Genomic DNA, 21,033 nt, shown 5'->3' with positions numbered 1-21,033 from the left:
AATCAATTGAATTATCAATTAATTATGGATATGAAAGTAAATGTGAGTGTGGTTGAAGATAATTCAGTGAAATTTGTGGCTCTCTGGCTGTATAATCCACGTAACTTAATTTGGAAGTGTGTACTACTACAGCAGTATGGTAACAGTCATAAAAAGTATAAACGATGGATAGATAATGATAGATAATGATAGATAATCGTAAATACAGGCACCAGACAGTCGTGGGTAAATAGTGATAAATAGCAAAACTTTCTCTTGCAAAGAAAAAATAAACAACAAAATAAACATGAAAAAGACGCGACTTTTCTCCGTTCAAAGCTCCGACTTTTTCATCCGAAATGAGGTAATCGAAAAGTTCTGAGATCTTCTCCTTCTTCTCCTTCTTCTCCTTCTTCTCCTTCTTCACCAACTACTTCCCATGCTGAAAGACATTCTCTTTTCCACCGCTGCAATTCGCTGCTTGCTTCCCAAGGCCCTCGTCAGACACTACAGCCTCCCCATCGCCCTCCTGGCAGACCTCTCTCTGCCCGAGTACACCCTCACCTTTCCCCTTCGTAAAGTGCCTGTGCTCTTCTCCCTCCATCAGCAGCACTTGTCTGAGGTGGCTGCCATCCTCTTCTACCTCAACTCCTTGGCCTCCAACAGAGACAACTTGGTTCCCGCCGACACCACCGCCAACAGCTACTTCCAGGTCATTCGCTGGTTGTCCTTCTTCACCTCGGAGTACGTCCCAGCCCTCGCCCTCTGCTTCAAACAGCTTGATGGCAGATTGCCCTACAACAGGCCCCAGTACGACGACAGCCTCTCCAAGATCGCTGTTATGTCCCTGATGCTCGAGCACCACTTGCTGCTTCACAACGGCTTCCTCGTCGAGCCCAACCACATCACAATGGCTGATCTCTTTGGTGCCTCCTGTGCCCTCAGAGGCTTCAACTTCTTTTTCGACGCAGCCTGGAGAAAGGACCATCCCATCACCACCTCCTGGTTTCTCAACGTCACCAGCAGCCCCATTCTCAAGGACGACTTTGCTGCCTTCCAGTTCATTAACAAGGCCCACGAATTGGCTCCTCAATAGCGATTCCTGCACTGTTCTTCAATACCTGTTCCTCAATACTCTCCCCAATAACTCAACACACTGAGAATGCTTATTTTCGGCCCTCGGGCACGTGATGTTGTTTTTCTCCAATAAAAACCGGCACAAAATAATCACTTCTCACTTTGATCTTGTTATATTGGTTTGGAATTAATACTCTCCTCCAGCTTCTCTCTTCTTTTGCAGCTCTCAATTACAGCATGTCTTCAGGTTTTGGTTTAAGAGGTGGTACCGGTCGTTGTTTCGGTGAATGGCAACGTTTTATGGAATGTTACACTAATGCTGGCACTACAAAACCTTCTCAATGTCAACCAAATGCTGATGATTACTTTGAATGTCTCCACCATTCAAAGGAGAAAGCAAGAACTTTGGCTATAAAAACTGAATATTTAAGACAAAAACACTCTTCAAAACAAGAAGAAAGAGAAAACGTATCAAACTTATATATCAGAAAATCTGCTCCTGAAGCTCTAGGTTTAGTGACCTCTGAAGATTAATAAATATATCTAATATAATCATTGTATTTCTATATTCTTTCAGCCTCACTATCTCTCTCTTTTTTTTTTGTCTATTTAATGTTTATTACTATTTACTATTTATTATTTATTTATTATTCATTTACAATCAAATATTCACTTCCTATAAACTAAATAAATGAAAAAAAAACTAAAATGAATAAAAACCTAAAATGAAATTTTAATGAATAAATCTGAATATAATTTGAATATAATCTTTTTTATTTTCTAAAAAAATACTTAACCCTCCCAATTATCCTCTAATCATCAAATTTCCTGTTTTAATTCACTTCCATCTGTATGTCAAATGATTTCACTAATATTATTGCACTTTAACCTAAGTTACCAAAAAAAAAGACTCAAGTATTAATATTAATGTTAATATTATCTCTCTCAAATTTTTGTTTTCCTTTTCCTTTTCCTTTTCCTTTCCCTTTCCCTTTCCCTTTTTTAATATTATCCCAAATTTAAATGCCAATTAAACTTATTAGCTACATCATACCAATTTAAACATATTTCCCCATTTGGATTCAACTTCCAACTCTCTTTAACAATCTCTTTAGCTCTTTTGAAATTACCAACATTATAAATATTGATCAAAAAATCAAACCTCTTAATCATCTCCAATCTATCTTGTTCTAAAACGGAATTGATTCCAGCTATAATCATAGGAAAACACAACACCCCCTTAACACTGCTCCCAATTAATATGTCTACCAATTGATTAATCTTCAATAGCAAATACTGAATCTCTGGCAAAATCGCTGCATGCTTTTTTAGTGAAGTCTTTAAAAATAATTTTAATGTCATTTGAAATAATTCAAACAATGTAAGGTTTTCTTCCAACTCTTTTTTATTGTTCTTCTTGATAAAAAATTTTAAATCTCTGATGTTAGGTTTACAATTCTCAATCTTCTTTTCAAACTTTTTGAAAAAGATTTCATTAGTCTGTAAATATTCAAATTTTTCATTATTACTTAAATTTTCTTTAAATTTTATACAAATATTTGCAGGCTTTTTCGACTTGTTAAAATTATCACTATCATCAAAACCATTGTCATCTAAATTATTGTCATCCAAGTTATTATCAATTCTTCTTTTAATATCATATCCCTCATATAAAAATTGATTGATTTGAGTAGAAAAATTGATGATTTCCCCCATAATTAAAAATAACGGTTTTAAACAACTTTGAATTGGATCTGCCAATTCTTCTCCTTCTTCGATAAAATTCTCATAAATTCTCTTTTTTTTACCTTTTGATTTAAATTTCCTATTTTTGCTAGATTCACTATTACTCGTAATATTAGTAATGCCCATCATATTACTTTCATTACTATCACTATAATTATTGTTATTGTTATCATTATCATCATCATTATATTCATTTCTTTGAAATTCATAACGATAATTTCCATGTTCACTATTCTGGCTTTCGGATTTTTCTTCTCCTTCATACTCCTCATCATTATCATCATATTCGCTATCGTCATTTACATCTATTTTGCCTTTTGTTTTATTAAACACATTAAACATTATATTATAATCCTCGATTGGTAGCATTGTCCCATTTTCATTAGTAATTGATGATAATATATCACTATAAAAAAAATTAGATATCAAAAACTTTCCTTCAATTGTTTCAATTAAATTTTTAATTCCTCCACTAATTTCAATTAATTTTTTACATATATTTATGAATTTGGACCATCTTTTAACGTCGCCAGTCGTTATTTCAATATCCATTAAAATCATTGAACATGCCATTGTAATTAATAAATTTTTCTTTTCAATCTTAGAAAAATCTTGTTTTTGAGCTAATTCATTATTATTATTATAATTGTTTTCATTTAATAATCGAAATTTTAAATACTTATTATGAATACTATTGTACTGTTTTTCTAATAAGTTGATTGCTTTATCAAGATATTTATCGGCTAACGAATCATTAAGAAATTTCCCGCCCCAAGCTATTAATCCATATAAAATTGATTCATTATTGGAAGCCATGGGTATATAAACATTTAAAAAGCAGTTTGATTTATCATCAGAAATTATTGAAAAAGATTTAGCTAATTTAGAACAATAATATTCTAAAAAAATTAAAGGTTTAGAATCACTAACTTCCATTGACTCTGGTAAATAATACAACGGTGGATTATTAAATAGATTAAATTTGGCTAATATTTGCATCAAATTAAAAGTTGAATCAATTGAATGATTATTCATGTAATCATTTTGTGGCTGAATATTAGAATAATGGGATGTTGGGATTAAATATTGATTAGAAAAATTATTTGCAAAATTATTAATATTTTCATAATTTGATATTATAATTTGATTTGAAATATCGTAATCTAAATTCGAATTATTATTCAAGATCGGGGTTAATATTTCATTAGGATTGAAGTTATAGTTAGAAAAAAGATATTGAAGGTCCTTTGAAGGATCTTTTATATGATAACTATCATTATTTTGATTATGTTGATTATGTTGATCATGTTGATCATGTTGATTATTATTTTTATAATTTTCAATATTATATATGTTTCCAGTAAAATTAGTATTATTGGTATTGTTATGGAAGCTACTAGAATCGTTAGAAATCATACTGTCAAAAATTTGAGTATTTTTATTATTTATAAAACTCAATAAATCATTTGTGGATAAATTATTTTCATCAATAGCAAAATTATGAAATTGAGATTTGCTAATTGAATCAGTAGCAATTTCATTAAATTTATATTTATCCTTTGAACTAGGAATATCATCAGTATTGATATTATTGTTAATTGGAGTTAAATTTTCATCAAGGTCAATATTGAATTGATCGTTATAAATAATATTGGTATTGTCATTGTTATTACTTGTAATGTTGACATTGTTATTGTTTGTAATATTATCATTATTGTTTGTAATGTTGGTATTATGATAGTTTTTAAGAAAATTTTGATGTTTAGTTTGATATCTATTTTGATTATTGATATCATTATTTTCAAATAAACTTCTGATACTACTATCGTCAATTTTAAAAACATTATCATTTAACAAGTCTTCATTTATAAAAGAAATATCTTGAGTATTTTCATTGATCTTATTATTAATTGTAATATTTTTATTTTTCACTAATTGCTTCGAATCATGGCTGTGATTTAAATTGTTGTTATTTAGTGGTTTTGATTGTTTTTTAAGAATAACATTTTGATTTCTATTAACTAACTTATTATTTTTAAATTTAGGCCAAACACAAGTTGTTGAAGTTCTTTGACATAAACCACAAATTGGTTTAATTTCATCACATCTTTTTTTCTTTTTTCTGCATTGCAAACAGCCAAATTTCGATCTAGCATAAGAACCAACAAATTTTAAAGTATTGTGATGGGAATGTTGATTTATCTTATTTGAATTTAGGGAGAAGTCAAGAATATTGCTATTGAGAGTTTTACTAGCATTATTATTGTCATTGATTTGAAAAGTGAAATTTTTTCGAGAAGGCAAATTATTATTTTTTGCTTTAGATGTGTCTTTATTGTTGTCTTTATTGTTGTTTTTATAGTTGTTATTATCTTTTAGATTATCTTTAGAATTAGAGGAAAAGTCGGAAATGGTTTCAATAGTTTCGATGGTCAAATTTTCCAAATTTCCATTAATATTAAAACTAGAAAACATTTTTTTGGTTAGAAATAAACAATAAGATAGATGAGTATTGTTATTTCAATTATAAATTATAAGCAGAGAGCACCAAATTAAGTTTGGATTCGAGCAGTGATCCCTTAGATAAGAACCTCTTGGAAAAAAGAGGTTATACTCTTTCAAATTCAGATCAAAAGCAAGCTGAGATCGAATCCACATTGGTGGATCTCTAATGTGCATTTTTCTGCAACTTTATGTCTTTACTGCATGTTGTTACAGTTTTTATGCTATGCAGATTGTTTACACAATTACGCATTGGATCCTTGTTTATGGAAAAGTTCCACGTTAATGGATTAAATCTTTGTTGGTGGATCTAAGCATGTAAAATGCAGATACATAAACTCACGTCATACTACGTCCAGCTTGCATTGACAAAACAGACCCGTTAGATTGATTCACATCAAAATAATCCAAATAACTCCAATAACCAATTATGCTTACGAATTTTGGAAGGTTAATTTTGAGGATAAACTGTTAGAATAACGATTGTTGGTTGTTGATCTTTATTTATTGAAAAAAAAATGCCAATTGTGAGTTGGCAGTGTTTAATTGACTATGTTAGATTGCTAAATTGAAAAAAAATAAAAAATGAATGGGTTAACGGCCTAAGTATGTTTTAGATATGGTTTCATGTTTTGTTAATATTATAATTTTTTTACAGTTAAAAGAAAAATTCTCGTGAAGAATGACAACAACAGTTGACGAAGAAGAATGGAAAATGAGAGTGAAACGAGATTGAAAATGGCAATATGGTGGTAATATAATGGTGGTGTAGGAAATGCAAAAAAATAAAAATAAAAAATAAAACATAAAAATTGAAGTTTATAAACTGATTAATTTTAATCTTGTAGATATGAATTCATACAAATTTAAATAAATTTATTTCATTAAATTTGAATAAATTAAGATATTCATTAAATTCATTAAATTCATAAACTAAAAATGGAAAATTATAAATTAATTTTAAAATAAATTTAAATTAAAATTTAAAATTGAAATTTAAATGGGATATAGTTTTAGTTTTAAAATTCAATTAAAATTAAAATTAAAATAAAGCAAAATAAATCAAATGTTAATATTTCCATGAACGGTTTTAGATGAAGAAAAATTTTAAATTATCTGATAAAATTTATGTGATAAAGAAGATAGAATTTGAATTCATTCATGTAAATATAAAATGCAGTGGAATAAAATGAAATGAAATGAAATATAATGGAAAAAGCAGGATAAAAAGGGAGATGATGAAGAACTTAATAAATTAAATTTGCTTTTTTTTAATTTTAATTCTATTGATAATTTAAATAAAATTGAATAAAATTAAATTAATTAATTTGATTAGTCTCCTCATTTATCATCATTAATTGAAATATTTAAATTTTTGATTATTTAATTGAAAGATAAATTGAAATGGTTCCAATTGTAATTCAATTTCAAATGGTTTTAATTTTTGGAGATTTTAGTGTGAGTGGACAAATTGAAATTAGGTGAAGTAAGTTGAATATGATTAAAATGAATGAACAAAAAAGAATATGAAAGGAGCTAATTAGAGGAAGAAAATTCTCCCCTTTACTCAAAAAGCAAACTGGATATGATTTAAATAATGCTAAAATTAACGTTATTCATTTAAAGCCAATAGTGAACTTGGTTAGTATTAATAAGGTATTAAAGCAGTATTGGTATAATTTTAGTATGATTTTCAAAAGGTAGCAGGTGAATTGATAACGTAAGAGAACCAGATCATTTTCGGCAAATTTGTTTTTAGATTGTAATTAGATGTTAATTAAAAATAAATTAAATTTAAGATAAACCTAATAAAACTTAATAAAATTTGAAAACTTGAATAAAATTTGAATAAAATTTGGATAAATAAAATTTAAAATGTGTTTTAAATTAAGTATGATTAAAACAAATTAGATTTGAATATATTGATCTAAAAACTGAGAATAAGGTGAATTTTTTTTCAAAATTTTTGATTTTAAATAAAAATTTGTTAGAAAAAAAAAAGAAAAAGAGATTGATCAGACCGAACTAGTATCAAATGTTAGAAATTTAAATTAAATTAATTGGTCTTACTTTTTTTTCGTAATTAAAAGCAAAAAAAAAAAAAACCAACAAAAAAGCAGAAATAATTGATAAACAATCTCGCTGAATAGTTTCATATTATAGCCTCAGGAAAATTAAGTTTATAGTAACCTGTAGAGAATTATTTTTGAAAGATTTTGAGAATATTTTAGTGGGAAAAGATAATAATAAATTGATAGTAATGATGGTGATAGTATAGAAATGATATAATGATATAATATTAGCATAAATCTATTTTAATCACATTCATAATGATTATGACGACGAAGAGATCATGAATATGATTATGACCATGAGTATGAATGTGACTATGTTCTATAATTGAAAAACCCACTGTGTTTGAAGAAAATTTGCAAAAAGCAGAAAACAAAGTTAGGGCCATAGACGATAAATGGGAATATTTTGTGATCCATAAGTTGAGCAAAACCAAGAGATAAGTGATCCATAGCTGTTGGGCATTGGATGAGGAAAACCGAATAATAATGATGCATCAGTAGCTTTTGAATGGTGTGTTTTACATTGAACCAAGGAGCAACCATAAAATACACAACAGATCAGACCAGATCAGCATAGATGCTAGGCCATTCACGAAACACCAGTTGCAGGAAAACCATCTCTTTGTTGCACAGACGAGATACCAAACGATACCAAACAAGAGCTCATGGAATGATCACTCAGAGACAGCAGCCATCTCAGCACTTCCGAGGCCTGCGTCGCCAGTGTTTGTGGGGCTACAGCCGTAGCATTCCTCCTCTTGCGTCGTTATCTTTGTCGTTGTCGTTGCATCGTCGTAGCCTGTTATAACTTGAATATTGTATTGAATATTGTAACATGTATATCGTTGTTCTGTGTTGTTTTTGCTGATCTCTTTTGTGACAGCCGCCCTGCAGAAACGCAACGGGGGCACCGTCCCACCGCCGCTTCGCTCCTTGAAAGAGAATTTCACGTGTTGCATCCCTTTAGAAATGCAACACACAGCAGCCAATCACAAGACGGTGTTGCACAAGCAGCAGAAGCAGCAGAAACACCAGAAACACTAGAAGAAGCAGAAGCAGAAGAAGAAGAAGAAGAAGAAGAAGCAGAACAGCTCTTGAACTACGCTTTTGCTTTTCAGCTGCCAGTTTGCAATGCCTGTTTGCGCTGTTACAGCCCGACGTAACACAGCTTCACTCAAAACGATATTCGTTAAACTGAGCTGGATGAAGCCTTTTGTGAAGCTCTGGACTCATTTCGTCGCCTCCTTCACGAAGCAAAACAAATGTTAACAGTGGTATTTATTTAAGAAACCTGTATCCAAACAGAAATTAGTAATGGTCGTCAAATCAAATCGTGCAACAGATCCAGCAAGGACCATGTTCAACGAGTTCAATCCGATCTGATCACCTTGTAGAAGTTGGTAAAATATAAATATATAATAAAGTTAAAGTATAAAATATAACATAAAATAAAATATAAAAAAGTATAATAAAATTATTCAATAAAAAGTAAATGACAAATTTAAAATATAAAATAAAAGTCGTAAAAACAAGAAACATATGTATAATATAATAATATAATAAAATAATAATAAAATAATAGTAATAGTGATAATAATTGTAACAATTATAATAGTAATAGTAATAGTAATGTAGTTTTGTTTCAAGGGGTTGTTTCTGGAGTATAATGTATTTTGTAATGAAATGGAAAATCAAAAAAAAGTAAAAAAAGGGTTAAAGATTTAATGAATTGAATAGAATTATAATGTTGGCTTTGTTCGTTATTTTGAAATTCATAAAATTCAATAAATTGACTCAATAAATAGTTCCCATTGAACGATCAATTGATTGCTCAATCTTCTTGGAATATGGTGTGGCTCTGATGTATGGCAACTTGGGTTTAAGAATCTCAATCACCTTGTTCTTGCAGTCACCATTGACAACCTCAAGTGCTGTTTGAACAACGTAGTTTCCATACGAGTCCTTGATAATATCCATAAGATTACTGCACAAAATAATCTCAATCACTAACTTGTTGACCAATTCTAAATTAGAACAATACTTGAGACACTTTTCAACAACATTTGATGCATACTTTTGAATAGACAAATCAGGCAACGATCCAGCCAATTTCTCAGCAATAATATTATTCAAAACTGGCAAATCCTTTTCAATTAAATGTTGAACAACATAGTTACCAAATTGGTTTTTCATCAAAATCATAGAATGCTCAGCAATCTTCGATCCCAATTGGAATAGTTGCGTGTCATTAGCATTGTCCATGCTCTTTTGGAATACACAACATCCATGCTTGTGACTAGCAATTGAAACAGTTTCCACTGAGATTTCATCAATAATAAATTGAATGTTTTCATGGTTAAAACAGGCTAATATCTTTGCAATAACATGGTTTCCATTCAAATCACGAATCAATGAAACAACTGTACCACGTAAATTCTCAACAATAATTTTAGCTTGCGAATCAACTTTAACCAATTGAATAATCTCTTGCAATGCTCTAGTACCATGTTGATTCAATGCAATAGCTGGAAATCTGCCAATACATTTATCGACAATAGCACCCAATTGTTTGTCATTCAAATGTGTCAACAACTTTTGAACAAGATAGTTTCCACATTCAAATGTGTCAACAACTTTTGAACAAGATAGTTTCCAAATGGATCCATCATTAAATCAATAATTTTGTCTTTAGTTTCTTCAAAGATAATCAATCCAATAGCTTGGCCCTCATCTTCCAACTTCTTTTGAAGAAATCTGCATCCAAATTGATCAGTACTTAGATCAATAATCTGTGACTTCAAGCTTTCAAATGGAACTGAAGAGAGCTTGGAAATGATTTCCTTTTCGTGTTTTCTAGAGGCATTGTTGTTGTTCTTTCTATTGTTAGAGTGATTACGATTTCCATTGTTTGAGCCTCTGGTATTGCCTGAATTTGAATGGTTGGTGTTGGAAGTAACAGTAGAAACAGCGGTATGGTTAACGACATTAGAATTAGCATTATTCATATTGTTTATGCAACTGATATTATTAACAGAGTTCACAGGAGTAGCATTATTGTGAACATTATTGATACCATTCAAATTATTTCCATTACCCAAGCTCATAATATTCATGTTCATTTGAACGGAGTTTTGATTCAAGTTAGCGTTGGAGTTGATACCATTATAATTTTGGTAGTTAACATTAGCATTATTGTTAATATTATTGGCATTGACATCAACATTGTTCATATTCATATTCATGTTGTTGTTGTTGAATTGATTGTAATGTTGATTTGAGTTCACACTGTTATTGGCATTTACAGATAATTGGTGGAAGAGATTTTGGTTGTTATTCATTGAGGTAACAGAAAGAGATTGTTGATGATTAGAATAGGTGTAATTTGGATTTGGGTTTGGATTTGAATTTGAAATTTGAGACAAATCAACGGATCTTCTATTAGAGTTGACGCTGCCATTTGAGTTGTTTAAATTATTCAAGCCAAAGGTGTTTGTATTAATTTGTTGAAGAGTGTTAACATTGTTATTATTCATATTCATATTCATATTCAAGCTATTCATATTCATGTTATTCATGTTATTCATGTTGTTGATATTGCTCATGTTGTTGTAATCAACATTAGGGTTTGAGAAATTTGGGGTTGAATTAGAAACTTGGTTGATATTTCCGATTTGGTTTTGCAAAAGGACAGAGTCAGAATAATTTTGATTGAAGCTCATGCCATTAAGATTGTGAATATTGTTGTTGTTATTCATATTTTGTTGAATCAAGCTGGCATAAACATTGGCATTGAAATTATTGGAATTTGAAGTGACTCTGTTTTGCAAATTTGAGTTGATGCTGGAGTTGTTGTTGATGAAGGGTAATCTTTGATTGTTCATTGAGTTTGCGTAAATGTGGTTAGGAGTGGAGGTGATATTAGCGTTGTTAAGGCTGATTGGACTAACATTGCCATCATTAATAGTAGAGTTGATGTTTGGAGTGGAGGCATTAACATTAGATAAATAGGTTGGAACAGAAGATCTTCTGTTGGAAAAGTCATTAACATTAACATTAACATTGTTGAGGTTGAAGTTTTGAGTATTTGAATTGGAAATAAAATCGTTAGAAAAAAGTTGATATTGGTTTTGGTTTTGGTTTGTCATTTGATTTTGGTTGGATTCAATAATTGATAAGGAGCCAAAAGAGTTGTTTAAATCGTCGGTATTGTTGATGTTGATGTTGTTGCTGGTGACGGAAGATAAAATATTTCTATTATTTGAGGATAAATTTTGAGGAAAAGAGGTAGTTCTAACGTGAGAAGTGGAAGTGTTTGAGCCCAAGTTAGAGACTGAACTTAAAGAAGTGTTTGAATTTGAGTTTGAATTCTTAGTTAGATCAGTGGTGGAAGAGTTGGCGTTGGTACTTGGTGTTAAGGGTTCGTTGATGCTTGAGTTAAAGGAGCATTGGTTGATTAGTGAATTGTTTGAATCATTGATGGTGATTGAGGAAGAGCTATTAGAACTACCGTAGCTATATTGGTTTGATAAGTAACTCATGTTGAAGGGATAAAAAATTTGAATTTATTCTATTGATTTTTCTTTCTTTTATTTATTTAAAAAGTAGAAATGATGTGAATTATAATATAGAAACAAAGAGATTAAGGATGGATTTGCTTTTTATTTTATTTTTTTTAGTTATTATTAGTAAATAGGAAAAAAAATAAAGTCTTTACGATTTTCCCGAATCTAAGTGAAAAAATAAATAATTAAAGAAAGAGATGAGTTAGATTGATAAATTGAATTACCAAAGCAGCAGAAAATTTATAGTATAGTATAATAAAGGAAATATATAATATAAGGAGGTTATAGAGGAGTGTATTTAAAAAATTTTGAAAATTGATATTTTTAGGGTGTTGGGAGGGATTTAGTGTTTTTATGTTGATATTTTTGATATTTTTTTGATTAGATGATTTTGGGTTTGATTAGAAAGATTACTATTATGATTATTAATCGAAATTTGGAGGATATAGAATACTATTATAATGCTATTATGCTATATTATAATAAACTATTATATATTAAATTAAATTATATTATATTATATTATATTATATATTATATTATATTATATAATGAAATATAAATATAAATATAAATATGGGTTTAGATGGAAAACCAAAAGAATTAGTAGGAGATAAAGTGGAAAAAAGAGAAGATAAGAAGAGAAAGATAAAAAACAGAGGTAATGAGCGAATTTTATATTGATTGGAAGCTGGAAATAAAAAGTTGCTTTTCAGTGGAAAAGTCAAAACATAAAGGAGTTGGGAAAATAAAAAGTGGATAATATAGAATTATTGAACGATAAACTCAAGAATTAAGGTTTGAAGAAAAACACATTGGATTAAGATTCGAATTTAGGTTTATCTCAGCATGAGCCAATTTGCCACATTGCTTTTTCCAGAGTGCTGCAAATCAACTAATAAAGTTGGAGTTCTGTCTGATAAATGCAAAAGTTCTGACATATTAGCGCAGCGCAACGCAGAGGAAATATTCAGCTAGTACTCATGCTGTGTTTAGACAGTATTTAGACATGCGCACTGTCTTTTGCCGTCTGTTGCTGCAAGCTATGCAGTATAATTTGCTTGTGCGCCGGTCTGAGTCGCGGTGCGGTGGTTTATTCGGATTGGGAAGCCGCGCCGCGCGAAAAATGGCACTCACTTTTTACACACAAACTGCTAAAAGATGAATTTCTGCAGCCAGACCAGTTTTAAATTACGAATATGGCTCCAACATGCGTATTATTGGAGGAATAACCGGTGTGACAACTTGCGAATTGAGAAGAAACCCCCAGCGCTGACTCACAAAAGCAGGAGACTGCGAGCATGTGATAATTGGCTCCACTTATGTGGAGCTGCTGAGTCAGCCAGTAACGGTTTAAGTGGTAATGCTGAGTAAGCGCTTACGTCAGCACAAAAAAGATAGCCACACTTTTGCTGCATCCGAACCCATATTGACTCTTCAAACGTATCATAATTATAAGATCTATTAAACGTATTAAAACGTATCAAACGTATCAAACGTATCAGCCATTTTAAATTGAGAAGCAAAAGAAAACAACACCAGGGAGACCAGAAGCACAGGAAACAGCGAGGACTACGATCACCAACCAAGATTATGAGAAACAAAAGAAAAAAGAAATCATGGTGGAAGACTTAAAGAATAAGTGGCATTTTAAGAGCAGTTGAGAGAAAAGCATTAGAAATGCCATGATAAAACAGAGAAATAAGTTCGAGAGCGATTAGCACTCAATTTTGAAGTAAACAGAAAAGTTGCACAGTTAGTTGGAGATAAAGTGAAAATAAGTGAAAATAAAGTGAAGTATCTAGTCAAATTTAATGATTGGTGATATTGTTGATACCTCAGAGAGAAATAATTATAATTAAATGTTACACTTCTATCTATTACGACGAATTTTTGTAAAACAGTAATTTTTCCAGCAGAATACTATCACAATATCCAAAACCTTAACACAAAGATGGGAAGATGATCATTAACATTGCACCACATTAAGATTTCAGATATAGTAATATAATAATATTATTATCTTACAATATTGAATATTATTATAGAGTTATTATAGTGTTATTGTAGTATTATAATAATATTATAATATTATAATACTACAATATTATTAATCAAGATCAAGATCTCTCAGATCTCTTGATGTAATGATATGGCCAGTATAATTAACACAATCAGATGGCTGTTGATGGGATAAAACCTTCAGATTGATTACATTTGGAGCTTTTCCGCATGGTCTGATTATTGATAAAGAAGTTGGAGAAAAAACTCTTTTTTAATCGATTTGATCATTTTGAAAAAGATCCTTTTGAAAGAGATCGTAATAGAAGGTTATTCGTACACTGTGGGTGTAATCTGATTAAGGATATAATTTCAAGTTGAAGTTTTTCAATTTAGTCACTCTGTATTCACGTCTAATTCTTAATCACAAAGTGTTTTTAATTTGCTTGCAACCCCAATCAAGAATTATTTATCAAGAGATTTAATTCTGTCATCACTTAATACTATGCTATACTTAATTAGTATATGAATATCGTTCTCGTTCACCACCAATCAGAACTTCTGAAGAAGACTCCAAAGAGGATTCTAGTCAATCCACTGCGGCTAACAAAGTGCGTTTATCATATATACCATTTTCTAATTACGGCTGCTTGAGAATAGTGATTCGGACACTGATTTCTCCCATTCGCATTGTTTGAATCTGGCAATTTTATTATTTGCTCCTATTCACATTTGCTGTTGTTCAAGTTTGTTGAATCTAATTTGACCAAACTGCTTAATTACCATGGTTAAATTGGTTTGTTACAGCAAGTTTTCTCCAATTCTGTTGAGCTTTGAATTATTTTCTAATGTTTTCTCATATTTTTTTGCATTTTTATTAATATTTCCTTAATACTTTTAGATTATTCCTCAATCCTTATTATAAACTACACTAAATGTTCAACAGCGATTGATTAGTATAACAAATTATCAAATTAAACAATTTTCTTCGCATTTCCACTATTTACATTTACATTTACATTTACATTTACATTTACATTTGCTGTGTTTTAAATTATGGTACAACCAAAAATTAACCAAGCAAAAAAGATTTTCAACAAAGATCCGTATTCAATAATGCTCAATATGCTCAATTAATAGAATTAATTAAATAATATTATTAATAAGATTGTTAAAAATATTTTAGTTAGGCAAGTAATATCTTAAATAATAAACCTTAAATAGAAATATGATAATTTCAAATCATTCCACTGGATTATAGAACTGCATTTATTGCAGTTGAATTAAACTGGAAATGAAAAATAGAAATGAAAAATGAAAATGGAAATTTATTTTACATTTGAAAGTTATTTCAAATATTTCAAATATTTCAAATATTCAGCATTTCCGGTGTTTTTTAGTGGATTCTTTTTTTTTTTTTTGACTCGGCTCAAACAAATTTTCCAATAAAAATTATTTACAATTTTCAAACAATTTCCAAACAATTTCAAAATGAATGTTGAAATTAGATTCAATTGGATGATTTTCAACATTTTTATATGAATACTTGTCAATTTTATAATTCTTTTATTATTCAACATTATCAGAATCAACAATCTTATTACTATCACTATGATATAATAGTGCAACACATACACTATCACAACAGTGAGCTAACATCTTCAAACTTAATATCTCTCCCCGCCAAATTGGGTAATTTGATTCCACCTTCAGTTTGTGTTGTGTTACCCGGCGCCTTCTCCGTGGTAATCACAGCTTTTTATTATGATTTATATTTAGCGTTGCATTGGCCTGGAATCTGAGATTTATACCTCAACTTTCCACTAGCGCTCTGCAAAAAAATAAGTCAAGAACAAAACTTATGAAATTTGTGAAGATTCCCTTTAAGTTCCCACTATACATGCCATACATGGACTGCTTTTCTTTTGGCACTGTTGGGCTGCTTCACTGCTTTACTGCTTTACTGCTTCAGTTCAGAGAGCAGCTCGGGCCCCCTTCGTTTTCTCCCATTCTACAGCATTCTACTCCCCCATCTACTCTTCTATTTTTGAACCGCCAGCTTGATTGATGAGCAAATGAACAGAAATGGGCACCTTCCACACCCAGTGGATTGGTTGCTTGCTTCTTTCTTTTGGGACTGGGACTGGGACTGAGCCTTGTTGGCTAGTAATAGTAGTACTGGAAACAGTGTAGAACATCTCGCGCTCCAGTGGTGATCGCTGATTGGCTGCTGCGGCTGACACACAGCAACGGACATCATCCGATGGCAATTCGCATGCAGGCCGAATCAGCACTTTTCTTTGTTTTCTGCGTTTTTCTTCAAATTTGTCCGTTTAAAAACAATTTCCCAGTCAAGCACACAACAACTGCTTTTGTTTGTGGACTGTTCAAACTTTATTGCAAGCTTGTTTTGAGGATGTTGCGCTGAAATTCCAGGTTAAAAATTCTGTTTCCAGGTGACCATACACCTTTTTTGTTTCTAAAAAATGGCCAATTATTCATGTAATTAAGTAATAAAGGTCAAATTTGCAAATCTTTGTTCATATTTTTTTCAAACTAAATCATAAAACCCTATTCTGCTGAAAATTCAACCAATTTCCAATCATCCCATTTAACAATTGTTATTGTAATTGTAATTGTATTGGCAATTGGAAAGTAATTATTAAAAGTAATCGGTAGCGGTATTCACCAATCATTTCGTTAATTTTAGTATATTCAACACATAGTAATATCATAGAAAATAATATAAAATAATATAAAATAATATAAAATAATATAATATAATATAATATAATATTTATTATTTACATTTCTACTGAAAATTTAGTAAAATCGGAATTATTTTTATTTGATTTCAACTCATGAGAAGAAAACAAGATTCACTTTATTTTTTGGTTTTGTTTTCAGATTTTGCAATTTAGAGTCAATTTTTTATTTTCCTAAATTACTAAATTACTAAATTACTAAATTACTAAATTACTAAAGTACTAAAGCACTAAAGTATTAATTTACTAATATTGCAGAATTAATTATTCAAAACACTTTGAATATTTTTCATTAGTTTAATTAATTAATCTTTTGTACTATTGTATTTTCATCCACATACATTTATTAATGAAATTACATTTATTTGAATTCTCATCTCTACTCGAATATTCCTTTACAGATTCCATAATAAAATCTAATCTGCTCAGATTATCTGAATAAATGAAATTAGGTATAAATTAGGTATAACTGTATGTAATACAAGTATAAATTGTATTGCAATATTATAATGCTATAATTTTTCAATCGAAAATCAAATTTATAAATTAATTTTCGGTTATCGTTTTCCAATCTGCTTTGAATTCTAAAATACTCTTCTTGAAATGGAAAGAAACAGAGCCCTCTCTCTCTCTCTCGCTCTCTACTTCATGTCATTTCTCTTTTCTTTTCTTTTCTTTTCTTTTCTTTTCTTTTCTTTTCTTTCTTTTCCTTACCTCTCTTTTTCACTAATTAATCGAATCACTTGAATGTCAACAATAGCTCTAAACTATATCCACTTCAATTACGAATATTTATTCAATCCTCAATCCTCAATCCCCAATGTCCAACCATATATACTTACACTAGTATGCTAGCACAAATTGCCCTTTGGTTGATTCCTTTTAATACCTCCTTAATCTTTATGATTTCTTTTGATGTATAAATGAATAACTTGTAATTGAAATGCAAAAATATTATTGTAACTTAATGCACTTTTGTTTTCAATTTCCAATTTATGCAAACTCTAAACCCAAACTTGCCAAGGCTCTGCTTTAGTGGCTCTATCTCAATCAAACAATGCAATATTTAAATTCTAAACCCAATGTGTCAAATTTTGTCAATTCAGCTTATTTTTTGTACAACTCATGTACAGTTTTTGCATTTTTTTCTTGAAATCTCTTGCTTTTCGTTTTTTCATTTAATTTTTTAAACAAACTAGTGCTTTGCGAAATTTATAGCTTGGGAATTTAAACACTCCAAAACCTAATCCAACAAATGACGGCAAATCGACTAAGTTCGCTACCAAAAAAAAATTCAATCCCTCATTTGCAACTCTTTTGCATCCTCTTCTCTTATCCGCTCTCTTATCGCACTCACGCCAAAACGGTGTTCACGTCAGTTGCAAACTTTATTCTTCCAACCCTGCTATTTTCAGATAGCACCGCGCAACTCTATTTCGGTGCTATTCTGCTGCTATTCTGCACCTGCTGCTTCACTGCTGCTGTTGTCTTTGATCCTGCACGTGCAGTCCAATCATCATTCACAGCGGCTTCTTCGCCGTGCAAATCGATCCCAATTACGCTTTGCTTTTTTTGAACCACTCAAATGGGCCAAGCCTCAACTCGAAATCCCGATCATCTGATCCTGCTTCTTTTTGTTCCTCCTCACTTGAAAATCGAACCGCGATCGGCGCAAAAGTTCCACTATCAAAACTATCATCAGCACCAAAAGCATCTCACGTACCAACGCTATTATCACCACCACCATCACCATCTCTTTCTAGTTCTGACTCTCTTCACTCTTATCGTTTTCTGTTTGTGTCTCGCACTCCAACCACACGATTTGTTCATGGAGGGTTTCAAACTGAACTGCATCCCCTCTATTGTCTGCTTTCCGTCCCCTGCTTTCCCTCCTCTGCTTTCCATCCTCTTATTGTTTCTCTTATTTCTTGGTTTTCTTTTCGTCCGCTACTTCTATTGTCTGAAATAATCCGTGGGTCGTTTTGTTTTCCTCTCTTTAATACCTTTTGTTTCTTCCCTGTTTTGCTCTTCTTATCCCACTTCCAATTTTCTGTTCTTTTTCCCTTTTTCAAATGCCAACACAAATTACTTTCTAAAATATGCATTTCCAATTTTTCCAAGGACCCACAAATGTTATCCAAAAACTTTCGATTCGTTCAACGCTGAATCTAAAAATTACTTTTCTTTTTGGCCAATTCAATTCAATTCTACTCTATTCTACTTTATTCTACTCTATTGTGTTTCCAACATATTCGTTAACAGCTTCAATAATATTAAACTCTCTATTTTTCTTCGTTTCATTATAAAATGATTCGCTCAACGATTCGCTCAATGATTGGCCTAATGATTGTCGATTTTTTTTATTCAACAATCTTTCCATTTTTTATTCACTTTACTCACTTTTAATTTCAATCAAATAACTTACCATTCATTCTTTCACTTTTTGTTCTCTCTCTAAGCTTAAATTTCTGTTTAATCCTTATATCTTAGCCTATATCCCAATATTCATACCCTTACCATAACTTATATTTTAACTTTAACTCTTATTTTCTTCTTTGACAACTTTTGAATGGTAAAAATCTACTCCAGTTCACTTTTATTATATTATATGATTACAAGAAACAATCTAATAAACTATATCATCCAATTTTATATAAAATTATATAAAATTACAACTCACTGTACTTCTCTCTTTCTCTTTCTCTCCTTTGTTTCAATTTATACCTATGATTACTACTGATCATTATTTTGACATAAATAACATCATGGTTCATTTCATGATTATCACCTTATTGTTGTTGCCATCTATGTATTATCCATTTTTTATTATTACTATTATTATTATTATTATTATTATTATTATTATTATTATTTTTATTTTTATTTTTATTTTTATTTTATCAGTTTTCCTTATTTTCCCTCTCATTCACAACTTTCTTTATTCAAATCTTATCTTATACTCATTTCGTACCCTCTACCAATTATTATTAATTGTTAAATAAGTTTAATAACTTTTAAAAATTCACATTCTTTTTTCAAGTTTCTATTTTATATTTTGCTTTTCTTTTTAATTCTCTTTTTTCTCCAATATATCACTATTTTTCCTATTTTTACTTGTTTTATTCTCAATTTATCTTACCATCTCAGTCTAACTTAACTTTACTTTTCATTATTCCAATATTTATCCACTATTTCATTTTTTTTTCCACGCCATTTAACTTATTTAACTTATAAACTTGGTAATTTACTAAAACTATTCTAATTTTATAAACTTGCTAAAATTTAAATTCAAAAAGTGCAATTCGACTGAATTTTTTTTAAATTTATTATTTCCTTTTCAACTAACTATTTACTATTATCTTGAAACTACATTTTATAAATCATTTCATATATTTTAAATGTTCATAATATTTCAAAATACTTCAAATATTTCATTCACTTTTTGTTTTACCTTTTATTTTGATTATTCCAGATTAATTTCATTTCATTTCATTTCATTAAATCAAGTCCCAATTTTTTGTATAACAACAAAATAATAATAAATTTAAAATCATAATTAAAACAAACAAACAAACAAATTTAAATTTAAATTTAAAAAAAAGTTGAGCATTTATGGTTCATGTTGGTTTTGAATTTCCGTTTTTTGACAGAGTTGATTATAATTTTTATTTATATTTTTATTATTATTATTATTATTATTATTATTATTATTATTATTATTATTTATATTTTTTATTAATTTTATTATTAATTGTTTTTCATTAGATTCAATTATTTAAAATTAATTATACTGATAATAAGAATGAAAATAATAATGAAAATAATAATGAAAATAAGAATGAAAATAATAATAAAATAACAATTTTTCAAATGAAATCATTTTTAAAATTCACTAAATTTCACTTGATTGTTTTAACAATAGCTATATTACTTTTTAATGGTAAAATTTAAAAGTAAAACCGGCTTCAATTCTTAATCTGACTTTGGCTCCAACTTCCAATTGTTCAATTTAAACAGAAAAATAATATTTATAATATTTAAACACAAAATTATTAATCTAGCTAAATCTAAAAACAATAAAAATTGTTATTCTTTTAATTACGAATTTGAATATTACTTTACAATTACTTTATAAACAGTTTTGTTTTCCATAACTCAAAACTGTTAACAAAAATAAAGAAACAAAACACAAACACAGCACAACAAAATAAAACAAAACAAACCAAAAGATTAAGAAAACAAACAGATAAAAAAAACGAAAAACAAAAAACAACTCTGCCCCAGCTCTTAAAAGTTATAGTAAACTTCCAATTTCATCTTTCACCT

General features: G+C 29.7%; 6 protein-coding genes across 6 annotated transcripts; 4 read left to right on the top strand and 2 right to left on the bottom strand.

Moving 5' to 3' along the window:
- Positions 1 to 188: 188 nt before the first annotated feature.
- Positions 189 to 1,184, top strand: ASCRUDRAFT_108291 (glutathione S-transferase). Its single transcript, XM_020188705.1, has one exon. The coding sequence runs from the start codon at positions 419 to 421 to the stop codon at positions 1,073 to 1,075; it is 657 nt and encodes a 218-aa protein (XP_020046231.1). The 5' UTR covers positions 189 to 418; the 3' UTR covers positions 1,076 to 1,184.
- A 112-nt stretch (positions 1,185 to 1,296) lies between these two features.
- On the top strand, positions 1,297 to 1,494 carry ASCRUDRAFT_18070 (uncharacterized protein; the record flags this gene model as incomplete). The annotated part of the gene is made up of 1 exon (XM_020189521.1): positions 1,297 to 1,494. A coding segment is annotated over one exon (198 nt), but the record flags the coding sequence as incomplete, so codon positions are not given.
- A 570-nt stretch (positions 1,495 to 2,064) lies between these two features.
- ASCRUDRAFT_36949 (fungal specific transcription factor domain-containing protein) lies at positions 2,065 to 3,738 on the bottom strand (the record flags this gene model as incomplete). The annotated part of the gene is made up of 4 exons (XM_020190728.1): positions 2,065 to 2,456; positions 2,649 to 2,853; positions 3,136 to 3,413; positions 3,495 to 3,738. The coding sequence occupies 4 exons, from the start codon at positions 3,736 to 3,738 to the stop codon at positions 2,065 to 2,067; spliced, it is 1,119 nt and encodes a 372-aa protein (XP_020046229.1).
- Positions 3,739 to 9,173: 5,435 nt separating this feature from the next.
- Positions 9,174 to 10,384, bottom strand: ASCRUDRAFT_36882 (Pumilio-family RNA binding repeat-containing protein; the record flags this gene model as incomplete). Its single annotated transcript, XM_020190720.1, has 2 exons — positions 9,174 to 9,971; positions 9,995 to 10,384. The coding sequence occupies 2 exons, from the start codon at positions 10,382 to 10,384 to the stop codon at positions 9,174 to 9,176; spliced, it is 1,188 nt and encodes a 395-aa protein (XP_020046228.1).
- A 5,033-nt stretch (positions 10,385 to 15,417) lies between these two features.
- Positions 15,418 to 15,864, top strand: ASCRUDRAFT_108040 (uncharacterized protein). Its single transcript, XM_020188704.1, has one exon. The coding sequence runs from the start codon at positions 15,481 to 15,483 to the stop codon at positions 15,742 to 15,744; it is 264 nt and encodes an 87-aa protein (XP_020046227.1). The 5' UTR covers positions 15,418 to 15,480; the 3' UTR covers positions 15,745 to 15,864.
- Positions 15,633 to 16,183, top strand: ASCRUDRAFT_76845 (uncharacterized protein; the record flags this gene model as incomplete). Its single annotated transcript, XM_020193643.1, has 1 exon — positions 15,633 to 16,183. A coding segment is annotated over exon 1 (155 nt), but the record flags the coding sequence as incomplete, so codon positions are not given.
- Between the last annotated feature and the right edge of the window lie 4,850 nt (positions 16,184 to 21,033).

Source organism: Ascoidea rubescens (assembly GCF_001661345.1).
Source record: "Ascoidea rubescens DSM 1968 unplaced genomic scaffold ASCRUscaffold_10, whole genome shotgun sequence".
NCBI classification, from domain to species: domain Eukaryota; kingdom Fungi; phylum Ascomycota; class Saccharomycetes; order Ascoideales; family Ascoideaceae; genus Ascoidea; species Ascoidea rubescens.
Note: the sequence above shows the minus strand (reverse complement) of the source record. Positions and strands in the feature narration are given on the sequence as shown.